This window comes from Benincasa hispida, chromosome 10 (genome assembly GCF_027475165.1).
Source record: "Benincasa hispida cultivar pf3 chromosome 10, pf3_genome.v1.1, whole genome shotgun sequence".
Lineage (NCBI taxonomy): Eukaryota > Viridiplantae > Streptophyta > Magnoliopsida > Cucurbitales > Cucurbitaceae > Benincasa > Benincasa hispida.
Genome location: NC_143487.1, coordinates 37,599,663 through 37,613,001, shown reverse-complemented (window position 1 = coordinate 37,613,001; position 13,339 = coordinate 37,599,663). Strand labels below are relative to the sequence as shown.

The window sequence follows — 13,339 nt, the reverse complement described above, 5'->3', positions numbered from 1 at the left end:
AAAAGAATAAACATCGAGAAGACTTTAAAAAAGTTCTACACAAATGTTTTATTTATTTTTAAATAAGATTTGTAGTAGTTGAATTGATTTGTTTCAATTACATACACAAAAAGAGAAACGCATTAGAGAATTTGGGTTACCAAATTTTTATAAAATTCAAAGGTATTCTAGTAGTTATATCATGTCCAATAGGTTACCAATTCCAATTTTAAATAATTCCTTGTAAAGAAGGAAAAGCATTTCAATTTCGATTGATTTTTGTTTTGATTCAGAAAAATGTCCAAAAATTTAACATTAATAAAGTGCCAATCAATAAAACTTTAATGCTTGAACTTAAGTTAAAAACTATTCTAAACTATATGATTGAGCGTTTGTGAAAAGTTTGATCATATATGTGCACACTCGCTCTCCCGAAGTTCAAGCATTATTTGCTTAGTTTGAGCAAACTACTACTTTGAAGACATGAGACAATCCTGTTGATTTCCTAATATTGAGATTCATAAGAATCGACTTGAGTAATGTACAATGTTTACTTTTTGCATTCATAAGATTATTGGACTTAATAGTGTTTAATCATACAATGATTAATGTGAAACAAAAGTTCAAATTTGACTGAAATCAATTGTCTTTATACATCATAGCTGTCAATCCGAACACAACTCCATGAATAAAATATCAATTACTATTTTAAAGGTCAATAGTTAAATCTCCACTTCACATTTATTGAATATTGAATTAGGCGAGGGAGCCTCTACCAAAATGAGACATGTTGAAGAGTTCCATTTTCACGAATCTCACCTCAAATCACTATTAACAATTGATTTTTTTTAATTTTTTTTTTTAATAAAAAAGAAGAAAAGAAAGAAAACGTTTCTAAGAGACGGTAAACAAGATAATGTTGACTCTATTATCTCTTCCCTAGTCAAATCAATTAAGGGTATAATTCGCGACAATAATAAATACAAAATCTTTTCTTTCTTCTCTGTGCCCAAGCTGATTTGAAGAAAGACAATTTTATGTGAATATTAGTGATACAACAACAGAATGAATCTAATTTTCGCAAAGAATCTTTACGTTAAGACCAATCAATAAGCCTATCGATCAATAATCTGTGGAAGCAATCAAGCATTGGATGCAATTGCAGATGCATGAGAATCCTTGATATAAAGAGGAATTTTTACCTGCAACTCTCTCAGCCGCTCCACCATATTGTAAAGAAATTCAAAGGTGAGCTTGGATTGTGCATTGAAGTCTTCTCTAATGTGTGGATGAATCTTGAACCAATCTCCCAATAACTTGTGTACGTGCGAACGGATCATTCTCCATGGGACTGGGTATTTTTCACAAAATTTCAAGTAGTCCACAAGAAGATCAGCTTGATCCAGGTTACCGTCCCGGGTATTTTCTTCATGGCCCTTTATCCATTCAGCAGTTCGAAACCCAGCGAAAAGTGCAGGATTCTCCAGAAGGGTTTCTGCTGAAAGCACACCCTCGACCCCAGTTTCTTGCAAACAGTTGTAAACATCTTCCATGTGCCTTATATTCCCGTTGGCAAGAACCGGAACTCGTACAGCGTTTTTAACAGCACTTATGGCACTCCAATTAGCTCGGAATTTCTTACCATCTTTTTCATCTCTTGTCCGGCCATGGACAGCTAAAAGAGAGCAACCGGCATCCTCTAACATTCTTGCATAATTAATTGTATCCTGAAGATTTGAGAAGATTCGGATTTTGCATGATACAGGAACTTGAAGATTGGAAGCCAGTTTCTCTACTATTGCTTTAACAAGAGGTAAGTTATCCATTAAAAATGCCCCATAATTTCCTCGCCTAGCAATACGTTGAGGACACCTGCATGGAATTACTAGACCACTCAATTGAAGTTCAGAAATCTGAAGTGAAAAATATGGACACAATCAACATATTTGGAATGCAACACATTTGAAAGCACGTGAACTCAGATTATCCTTGATTGTTTTTGTTAGTTCAGACTAGGGGCGTAATTGGTTTGGATTGTCATCAAATCAAAACCAAACCGCTAAATATATTCAGAAATTTAAGAATCAAACTGAATCATCACACATAATAACCAAACCGACCGAACTGTTGGTTTAGCGTTTTAAAGCAGTTCACCATTTGGTTAATGGCAAAGGTGCGTGCGTTGGGCCTAGGGCCTGTGAGCCGCAAATGGGCCGTGAGCTGTGTAATTTGGCTGAACAGAAGGAAAAGCACCCATATATTTAAAAAGATTCAATCTGGAGGTCGGATGATCAAATTCATGCCCGCAAGGATATGAAAGCAAATTTTTAACCAGCTGCACCACTTCCGTTGCTTTGCAAACCATTCAAACTTGTATATATATGTGTGTATCATATAAATATATATTTGATTCGCTTCGAGTATATTCGGTTCAGCTTTGCCAAACTCAGGACCAAGTGAATATTTTTGGATTTTCTAATTTGAAAACCTGAACTGTTATGTGTTATCAAACCAAACTGACAGCAGTTTTTTCTTTCGCTTTCCTTTTACCCCTTGTAGTTTAGATGCAACTGAAATGGAGTGTGTTGAAAACTGCTGTATTTGCCCTGAGGGCATTTTAGCTTTTTTATATTTCTCTACTTTTCTTTGTAGCAATTTCTCATGCAAGCAAGGAGATGCTGCTGCTGGATGTCACGGTTCTGGGTGCCATGATCCTTTTCTCTAGAACAATCGAGAGCACTACCTTCCTTCCGCTTTCAGAGGTAGGGACTTCATCAATCATCGCTCAGTGAACTATTTATTGCCGCCAATAGCACTTCGCTTGCACGACAGCACTTTTCTTTTCTTTGTATTAGGGTTTGCCTTAGTCTATTTATATGTTTGGTCTGTGGTGTTTATTGGGTGTGAAAAATAATAAGAATTATTCTATCGTGGTTATTTCTCCCTGGTCTAGGGTTTTCCACGTAAACCTTGCATTCTTCTTTTTCCTTGTATCAGAGCATGGTGATGAAACCCTAGTTGTAATAGAGGAAAACGTAGCTGATGAGGGAACCACTGCTAAAACAGTTAATGTCGTTGTCATTCAGGCTGCTGTTGATAAGTATCTCCGGTCGATCCACATCAATCCGGTGCACACGCGGCAGTCGCACGGTGTCCAACTGCCAACCGAAACCGATCCAGCTTCATCTCAATCCGACACGGTGGTATTAGGGCAGCGACAGACGCTGTTTGAACAGGAGACGCGATCGAGCCAAATTCCATCGCTGCTGCAGCCGACCCACCCCAAGTTCCAGCCACTCCACCATGGCACTACGCCGCTCCAACCGATAATCGCCCTAAGTTCTGCATCATACCAGCCGTCAATTGATGCTTCAGCTGCCGATCTGGGTGAAGCGTCTTCTTCCCTCTTTGGTGGACAGCAACCACCTGCGACAGCCGCCTTTAGTCTTCCTCAACATGTGTCGGCCAATCATGGCGCTTCAAGGTTGATGGGTCTTTCTCTGGTTGGGGTCCAACAACAATTGGTTAGTCTTCAACACCAAATTGTTGCCCTTGGAACCAACACAAATCTTCAGTCAAATCCTGTTAGCTCCAACCTTTCTTCCAGTCTACCACTGTTTTCAGAAAATCTTGTAACTATTTTCCCTAATTTACCTGCAACAAATGTTTTATCTGGCGCTATGAAAAATTTTACAAGGTTCATTATAGGGGAGAAGCTTAATGGCCAAAATTATTTTTCTTGGTTCCAATCCATCAAAATGGCCCTCGAGAGGCGACATAAGTTTGGTTATCTCACTGGTGAGATACCTAGACCTCTACCAAGAGACCCTCAAGAGCACATTTGGAAGGGAGAAGATTCCTTGCTTCGCTCTCTACTTGTGAACAATATGGAACCTTAGATAGGGAAACCCTTGAAGCGACTGCTCGGGATATTTGGGATGCGGTACAGAAATTGTACTCTAAAAGGCAAAATGCATCACATTTGTACACCTTGTGAAAACAGGTTCATGAGCATAAATAGGAGAACGTGGACGTTACTTCTTATTTCAATAAATTCTTTATAGCAGCAAGAGATGGATTTATGTCGAGAGATTGTCTGGGACTGCTCATGTTTATGACTTCCTGGCTGGAGTGAACTCCAAATTTGATACTGATCGCAGTCGAATATTGGGACAAGGATCGATACCGTCTTTCATGGAGGTTTGTTCTGAGATCCGTTTAGAGGAAGATAAATCCAGTACTATGAACAGTTTTGTGGTTACTGCTGTAGACTCCACTACGTTTGGTGTAAAATCTTCTAGAACTGATAGTGAAAAACAGAATGGTAAATCTCCTCCAATATGTGAACATTGCAAGAAACCGTGATACACTAAGGATCAGTGTTGGAAGCTACATGGTCGACCCCCGAACGACAAACATCGCCCTCCGAATGACAAGTCAAAGTCTGGCCGAGCACTCGTAAATCTACCGATGGTGTATCACAGTCTCCGGTGACCAACCAGAATGACACAAGTACTGTTGAGGTCGGTACGATTGTCTAGTCAAGTACTCCTCAATCTTTTAGTCTTCTTATTGAGAGGAAAAAAAAATGGATACTAGATTCAAGAGCAACAGATCACTTGACTGGCACATCTGATCGATTTCTCTCATATTTTCCAAGTGTCGGTAATGAGAGGATTCAGATTGCAGATGGGTCCTTTGCTCTTGTTGTAGGGAAAGGTCATCTCTCTCCTTTCTAGGGTTTGATCTTACAGAATGTGTTGCATGTTCCAAAAGTATCCTACAACTTGCTGTTTATCAGTAAAATAACTAGGGATTTAAACTGTCAAGTTGTTTTCTCACTAGATACTGCTTTGTTTCAGGACTTGAGCTCGGGGACGACGATTGACACTGCTCGACATGAAAGGGGCCTTTATTTTCTTTCTGATGATGCTGCCTCTAGGAATTTTTCTAGGACTAGTTTGTTATCTTCATTATCAATTTCTAAAAAAGATCATTTGTTATGACCTTTTCGTCTTGGTCACCCAAACTTTCATTGTATGAAATATTTATTTTCCCATTTATTTCATAATGTGGATATTTCTTCTAATACTTGTGATGTGTGGATACGTGCAAAACAGCCCCGGGTTACCTTCCCTTCTCAGCCTTACAAACCTTTCCAACCTTTCCATCTGGTCCATAGTGATGTTTGGGGTCCTTCAAACATCACTACTTTGTCCGACAAGCGTTGGTTTGTAACTTTTATTGATGATCACACCCGTCCTACATGGGTGTTTCTTCTCACTGACAAACCAGAAGTGGCGCCTGTTTTCCAGCAATTTTATACTACAGTAGAAACGCAATTTAACACCAAGATTGCCATTCTTCGGAGTGACAACAGTCAAAAGTTTGTTAATAACACCCTTCGCGAGTTCCTGACTTCGAAAGGTATTGTCCATCAAAACTCATGTGCTTACACTCCTCAACGAAATGGGGTGGCTGAACGGAAAATTCGTCACCTCATTGAAGTTGCCTGATCCTTCATGCTCCCTACATCTCTTTCCTCGTATTTATGGGGAGATGTTCTAACTGCAACCCATCTCATTAATCGGATGTCCTCATGTGTTCTCAAATTCTAGACACCTCTTGAATGTTTCAAAGAGTCTTACCTATCCACGCATCTCATTCCTGATGTCCCTCTTCGGGTGTTTGGTTGTACTACCTTTGTCCATAGTCATGATCCTCACCAAACTAAATTTGCTCCTTACACTCAGAAGTGTGCCTTTGTCGGGTATCCTCTTCACCAGCAGGGCTATAAGTGTTTCCATCAATCCTCAAGGAAGTAGGATGTCACATTCCTTGAGGATAAACCCTTTTTTTCCCGTTAGTCATCTTCAAGGGAAGAATACTAGTGAAGAGACTAACTCGTCCACATTCTGGTCCCATGGACTTTCTTGCTGAGTCCATCTTGGATACAAATAACATTGTCTTTCCTACTAAACAAGTGCCTTGGATAACATAATATAGGAAGAATCTTAGAAAGGAAATGACACTTCCTATTGTTCCACCTGATACTGTCCATGAATCGGGGCCAGCACCAACTTAGGTTCAAGGTACTTTTGTTCCTGATAATACTGATGAGTGTGTTAAGGGAGATGTGATTGGAAGTGATGAAATTGATGAGATTGTTCCAGACAATGACAAAGTTGCAGATAGGAATGAATCATCAAGGAAAATTCAAGAGGATGAGGACTTGTCATAAGTAAGCAAGGATGACCACCGTTCTCTTACTAATGAAAGGTCTAGTAAAACAAGAGATTATGATGTCACCCTTGATATACCTATTGCTCTACGGAAAGGGACTAGGTCGTGTACCAAGTATTCCATGCATAGTTTCCTTTCTTACAGTAACTTGTCTTCTGGGCTTAGAGCTTTCACTACGAACGTGGATACTGTAACAATTCCCACCAATGAGCATATGGCCATGGAAATTCCCGAATGGAAGGCTATAGTTATGGAAGAGATGAAAAGCTCTTGAGACAAATAAAACGTGGGACCTTGCCACTCTCCCTAAAGGGCATAAAACTGTTGGGTGCAAATGGGTGTTTACTATTAAGTATAAGTCTGATGGAACTCTAGATAGATACAAAGCCAGATTGGTTGCTAAAGGGTTTACTCAGACATATGGAATCAATTACTCGAAAACTCTCTCCAGTGGCAAAACTGAACACGATTTGGGTCCTCTTCTCAGTGGCCGTTAACCAAGATTGGCCCCTCCATCAACTTGATGTGAAGAATGTATTCTTGAATGATGAATTAGAAGAAGAGGTCTATATGAGTCCTCCTGAGTTTGAAGCTCAATTTAATCATTAGGTTTGTAAACTCATAAAAGCCCTATATGATTTGAAACAGTCTCCGAGAGCTTGGTTTGACAAGTTCACCACCTTTGTTATCCCAAGGGTTCATTCAAGAGCACTCTAATCATACCTTGAATCAGCATCGGAAAAAATGGTTGTTCTAATCGTGTATGTTAATGATATCGTTCTATCAAAAGATGATTCCGCTAAGATTACCAAACTAAAATAGAAAATGGCTGATGAATTTGAGATTAAAGATCTCGGGAGTCTGAGATATTTTCTTGGAATGGAGGTAGTAAGATCGAGAGAAGGAATATATGTTTCTCAACGAAAATACACCTTTGATTTGTTGAGGAAAACAAGATGGTTGGATGTAAACCCGTTGATACCCCTGTTGAAGTCGATACTAAGCTAGGAGATTCTGTCGACGAAGTTCCTGTTAACAAAGAGAGGTACCAATGTCTAGTAGGAAAATTGATTTACTAATCTCATACTAGGCTGGATATATCATATGCTGTCAGTATGGTTAGTCAATTTATGCCGGCGCTTTATGAGAAAGGTACGGAGGCTGTTACTCAAATTTTGAGGTATTTGAAATTTACTTCAGGAAAAGTCCTAATGTTCAAGAAATATGACAGGAGATGCATTGACGCTTATATTAACTTTGATTGGGCAGGATCTGTGACAGGCAGAAAGTCAACTTCAGGGTATTGTACTTTGTGTGGGATAATCTTGTTACTTCAGGGTATTGTACTTTTGTGTGGGATAATCAACAGACACTTCATTAAAAAAAACTGGACAGTGGTAATATGTTTATTCCCTACATTCCTTCAAGTTAACAAATTGCTGACATCCTCACTAAAGGGTTACTAAGGCAAAGCTTTGATACTTGTGTTAGCAAGTTGGGTCTTACCGACATTTACTCCCCAACTTGAGGGGGAGTATTGAAAACTAGTGTATTTTCCCCAAGGACATTTTAGCCTTTTTATATTTCTCTACTTTTTTCTGTATTAGGGTTTGTTACTAAAGGGTTGCTAAGGCAAAGTTTTGATACTTGTGTTAGCAAGTTGGGTCTTATTAATATTTACACCCCAACTTGAGGGGGAGTGTTGAAAACTACTGTATTTGCCCTAAGGGCATTTTAGCCTTTTTATATTTCTCTACTTTTCTCTGTATTAGGATTTTCCTTAGTCTATTTATATGTTGGGTCTATGGTATTTGTTGGGTGTGAAAATAATAAGAATTCTTTTTCCTTTCTTTGTTTCAATAGAGAGCAATGTACAAGAATAGAATAAGCCGTAAATAAATTTCTTTTAGAAAGTTTTCCAATTTCAATTCCTAGATCAATTCTACTCTAATCATTTAAGGCTCTTCAGTGGGTTTTTTTTAGAAGAGAAACAAAAGTGAAATAAATGGAGTTAAAGGACTCCCAACCACTTATAGGTGTGTAACAAAAACAAGACCTCCAATTTGAAATAAGAGAAGAGAGACTATAAAGACTATAATTGCTAAAAGGTTGTTCACATTTACACCCCCTGAAACCAATCAAATCCATGACAGAATGCAACTATATTGTTGGGGATACTTTGAGTTTATCTTTTAGGAAGGATGTTGGGCTCGGCATGAACATCTTAATAGAAGATTTCCTCTTATATTTTATCTCCCTCTATGCAAGGATAGGGCCACTATTGACATGTGGATATGGAAAATGTTTGATGAAACTGAATAACACTCAAAAAAATGTTTTCATAGGCTTAGAATTTGGTTAGTTTTGTTGGTTAATTGTGTTCGTGATAATTTTATTTGTTGAATTTGTGTGACCTTACTTGAACAAAATTTATTCTATAGGTTGTGCAATTGTGTCCTTGAGTTTTTTTTTTTTTTTTTTGTTGAATCTGTAGGTACTGAGAATTTGGCTCAAAACGGAGTAATTGAGCTGAAAATGTGAAGAAAAGAGCCTTAGGAAGTTGACCTAAGGCATGATTAGGGAGGAAAACATGAAGAAAAGCCGCCCAACAAACGTTGTAATGTAGTGCAATGCTAGGCTCAACACTAGAAACCCAAGAGTACAAATAAACCTAGCAACACGATGCTTTGAAGTTCAATTTGTCTGCGACGCTGCGGGGTGCTAGGGGCAACACTGGTGGGAGAAAAGGTTGACCTTGAAAGGGACGACCGGGATAAAAGGCTTCAAGATCTAGGTAATTGATAGTAATTGATTCATAACTTGATAGGCGAAATGCAACCGTCCTTTATTGAAATCGATACCCTAGGATATCTTTTTGCTTGCATTTTTCCATAATTGTTTGCTCTTCTCTTTTCTTGTTTTTAGTTTAAGCTCAAAATCATAATTGTCGGATCACTAGAAAAACTTGAAACACTTTTATAATAGCTAGGAGATTCAAACACATGATCCTCTGAGGACAATACTATGTTTTGGACCATTTAAACTATATTATAACTTGACCCGTGTGTTTGTGCTTATTAAGAAACTTTAGCTTAGAAGGTATTTGAAGGAATCTAATATTGAGGAGTTACCCACCATCGTGCAAATCCATAAGGATGTCACTTTATCCCAAAGACCGGACAAAGGTATTTGGAAAATGGAAAAAAATGTGTCTTATCGATCAGTTACCTCCTAAAAGATCTCCATCAAGCTAGCAATGAACTTCTCCTCATGCAGACTTTGATGGGGATCAAATGGCTGAACTATATGATTTATTTGGAAATAACATTTCACAAAATAAATAAATAAATAATCAAATTCTTCACCTGGGACCTATCAAAAAAGGCCATCAACACAAATGACAAGCTTTAGAGAAGATTTCCTCACTAGAATTTAATCTCCCCAATGATGAATTATTTGTAAAATGGCTTAGAATCCCAAGATCATCTCTTCACTTCTTGTGATTTTGCAAGAAATTTTAGAATCGCCAATAGAGTTCCTTTTTTGGCACATGGCCCTTCCAAAGGACCCAAAGATCTTCATTGCTTAAACTTCGAGCGGTCATCCTTTTAAAAAGGAAAAGAAGCTTGTATGGGAATATTTTGTGAGAGGTCTTTGCTGGACCATTTGGCAACAATGATAGATGAATCTTTTAAGGATTTTTTGAGACTATAGCTAGTTCGTGTGACTTGGTGCAAATGCTCCCCTCTTTTTCATTACTATAGCTTTTCTTTCCTCCTCTCTAATTGGAGAAGCTTTTTGTAAATCCTCCTATTGGGGGGGCTCCTTTCTTTTTGTAGATGTGTTACTTATTCAAAAAAGTACTTGGGGACAATCCACAATCTTAACAAACAAAAATGTCTTTTGAAGAACAAATCCTTACTCCACCAACTGACGAGAAGTAGAAGAAGTCAGCATTTGGAATACAAGGCCATAAGGACTGCAAACATCCATACAAATTAACCAACCGAATACAAATTAGATTAATAGGGATTACCCAAGGTTAAGGTCGACGTAATCACAATATGGCTCGACTCTTCTAGCAGCTTCCAACAAAACATCGGGATCATTGGCACAAAATTGAACAAACAACGGACGGTCCTCCTACATAAATGGAGAACAGACTTTAACAATAATACAGACAATATTATAGCAGCCAGACACAGACAGCAATACCAGATGAAACAGAAAATTCAAGTTGTTAACGCAATAGATTGGCTTTAAACTGTCAATGTACCTGACAAGTGGTAAATTCCATGTTCCGATACTTCTCGTTCTCGGTAAAAATCCGTGAATGGAGCATAGGTGTATACGCCGCCTCAGCACCATATTTCCTGCAGAGCAAACGAAACGGTAGCTCCGAATTATCAACCATCGGAGCTACAATCAACTTCGGCCGACCGAGTTTCCTCCAATGAGCCCAGGCTCGCTCAATGCGCGACTCGCCACACAAATATCCACTCGGAGAAGCCAAGAGAAGTGTCGAGTCATTGGATTTGGTAAAAGACGAGCATTCCTGTTGTTGCTGATTCTGTGGATCGGAGCAGAGACGGTCATCTAGGTCTTGAGGTAAATCTGGTTTAAGGGTTTGTGTGAAAGAGGAAGCCATGAGAGAGCTACGGAAAGAGAATATAGTTTTGAAATGAAGGTGAGAGTTGTAAGGGGATCTCATAACCTAACGATGACGATGGCTACGCAGCCCATCGCCGCCGCCGGCTCCGTCGAGGATTTTTACGCAGCAAAAGAAATCTGTTTTGGGATTTATGGATTAGGTTTTTCACATAAATATCTTTCCCTCCCAAGATTTTGGCTCTCGCAAAAGTTTGTTTTTCGATCAGGGCCGCTAAATTATGGAAAACAAAAAAAACTTAGGGTAGTTGTTAGATGCATCTGTGTTTTGTGCATTTCAAGTATTAAAATAATTTTATTTTTATTTTTTTAAAAAAATCTTTTAAATCTATTTTTATATAATTAATAATTGAGGATTATAAGAGTTAAATGTTACACCTAATCATTGTTCTTAAAATATCTCAAAATTTAATTTTAATAATATTTTTAAAAAAGATAAATTGCAAAAATATTACCGTGGTAGTTGCAATTACATCTCCAAACTTTCAATTGTAGATATTAAGCCCCTAAACTTCCATAAGTTGAAACTGAACCCTCAAGTTTATCATAATTGTAGAATTTAGACCCACAAATGATAAAAATTGAACTCTTAAATTTATATAAATGTTACAATTTATACAATTATGTAAATTTGAAGGTTTAGCTTGACCCGATTTTAACAACCATATAATTTTGAGGATTCAATTTTTAAAATTGAAAGTTCAAGGGTATAATTGCAACTATCGCCCTACTTCAGGGATGGTTTTTGTAATTTGTCTAAAAAAACAACTTTCAAGTTTAATCAATATTATTAATATTTATCAATATGAGTATGGCTCAACTGACATTAATTTATATTAAGAACCTCGAAGTTTGAGGTTTCACCCCTATCTCACATATTATAATAATAATAATGGTTTTTCTATGCCTCATCATCTCTCACCACAGTTCTAAGGTAATTGGGCAAATATATGAACACAAAAATTAAGTTATTCCATCGTTTTAGGCATTCACATATCAAATCTCAAGAGAATTTTAGTTAATAATTGCATGAATGTTCAATTATACTTTATTGAGTTATATGGATAGGTTCTCATAATTACAAAACAAATGAAATCAATAACAATCGCTAAGACTACTTAATGAAAATATCGTGAAATAAGAGAAAAAGGTTGTTTTGAGCTGGAGATACCCAAACATTTTAAGATGCCTTTACAGGAGCATCTTAAGAAATTTGGATGCCCTTTTGAAACATAGGTTTTCGAGATTCCTGTGTTGAAGACATATCATTTTTACTTTTTTGCCCTTTATTTTTCTTATATACAATTAACTATGTCTATGTTTTTCATTTAATTAATTGGTAATGTATAAGTATGATCCACAAAAATAAACACTATAAACCATATAATTGTCTTCCTTCAAAATAAGTTTAAGTATTTCAAAATGTAAATCGAAATTAATATTTAATGTCATTCCTTTTTATAAAAATTCAAAACAATATTAATTATCTTGTTTTACAAAAAAAAATGGTATTTAAAATAATATAAATAGAATTCATAACAATAAAATATTAAATTATTAAACACACTAAAATATTGAATAAATTTAATTATATTTACTAATTTAGTATATATATATCATCTTAAAATATAAGGGTCTTACTAGAATAATACGTTCTACAAAACAAACATGACTATCTAGATATTTTTGAATATCCTTACAAAATTTTCTAAAAGACAAACATAATCATACGAAGATGTCAGATATCTATATTTCTTGACATCAACAATTTCAGGCATTTGAAGCTTATAACTACCTTGATTCCAGAAAAACAAATGACCACTTAAGGTTTTGTCTCTTTCACAATCACCCCTTTCAATTGTTGTTTGTTGCTCCTTTTGTAGGGCGTCTATGGTTGAGATGGTTATTGAAATTCTAGTGGGAAACTTTGACTTTGAAACCTTAGACTCAAATCAAGAACGTATGTGTAAAAGAAACTTCGTTTTTCTTTTTTACCCACAACTTTCTTCTAAAGTATGACTGATGACTAACACTTCATGAATTGATCTGACATTCTCAATCTTGCTTGATTCAGATAAATTATTGATAACTCTCCAAAAGAGAGTTATTAGTGGTCTTCTAGGATACAATTTACCTTAGTTGATAGAATGTTGATTTTTTAATGTTAACATACTATAATTAACTTTGTTATATAATGAATGCTTTTGAGAATCTCTCATTTACTAAATTAGATTGATTCAGACATTTAAAAAAATGAACTTTAAGTATTCTAAGAAAAAGAAATAAACTTTGAACATTTGACACTTAAGTAATACTGATTGTACTTATTTTGTTAGCAGGTTGATGAGGAGCAATACATTAACAAATCGTTGAAGAGTCATATCGTTGGGAGAATGATCGAGCAATTATGACATAAAATACACATGGATATTGCACACATGAAATTGAG

At 36.6% G+C, this 13,339-nt stretch overlaps 1 protein-coding gene across 1 annotated transcript; it reads right to left on the bottom strand.

Moving 5' to 3' along the window:
- Window positions 1-884: 884 nt before the first annotated feature.
- LOC120088478 (FMN-linked oxidoreductases superfamily protein) lies at window positions 885-11,164 on the bottom strand. Its single transcript, XM_039045814.2, has 3 exons — window positions 10,499-11,164; window positions 10,259-10,365; window positions 885-1,851 (listed from the first exon to the last, which is right to left on the bottom strand). The coding sequence occupies exons 1-3, from the start codon at window positions 10,931-10,933 to the stop codon at window positions 1,122-1,124; spliced, it is 1,272 nt and encodes a 423-aa protein (XP_038901742.1). The 5' UTR covers window positions 10,934-11,164; the 3' UTR covers window positions 885-1,121.
- Window positions 11,165-13,339: the final 2,175 nt, after the last annotated feature.

What these genes read in the sequence shown, in the direction of transcription:
- LOC120088478 (XM_039045814.2), bottom strand. Translation starts at nt 10,933, where the DNA reads ATGAGATCCCCTTACAACTCTCACCTTCATTTCAAAACTATATTCTCT. An exon ending in TGGAATTTACCACTTGTCAG is followed by an intron (nt 10,366 to 10,498) that starts GTACATTGACAG and finishes CCATTTATGTAG; the next exon opens with GAGGACCGTCCGTTGTTTGT. An exon ending in TACGTCGACCTTAACCTTGG is followed by an intron (nt 1,852 to 10,258) that starts GTAATCCCTATT and finishes AATTCCATGCAG; the next exon opens with GTGTCCTCAACGTATTGCTA.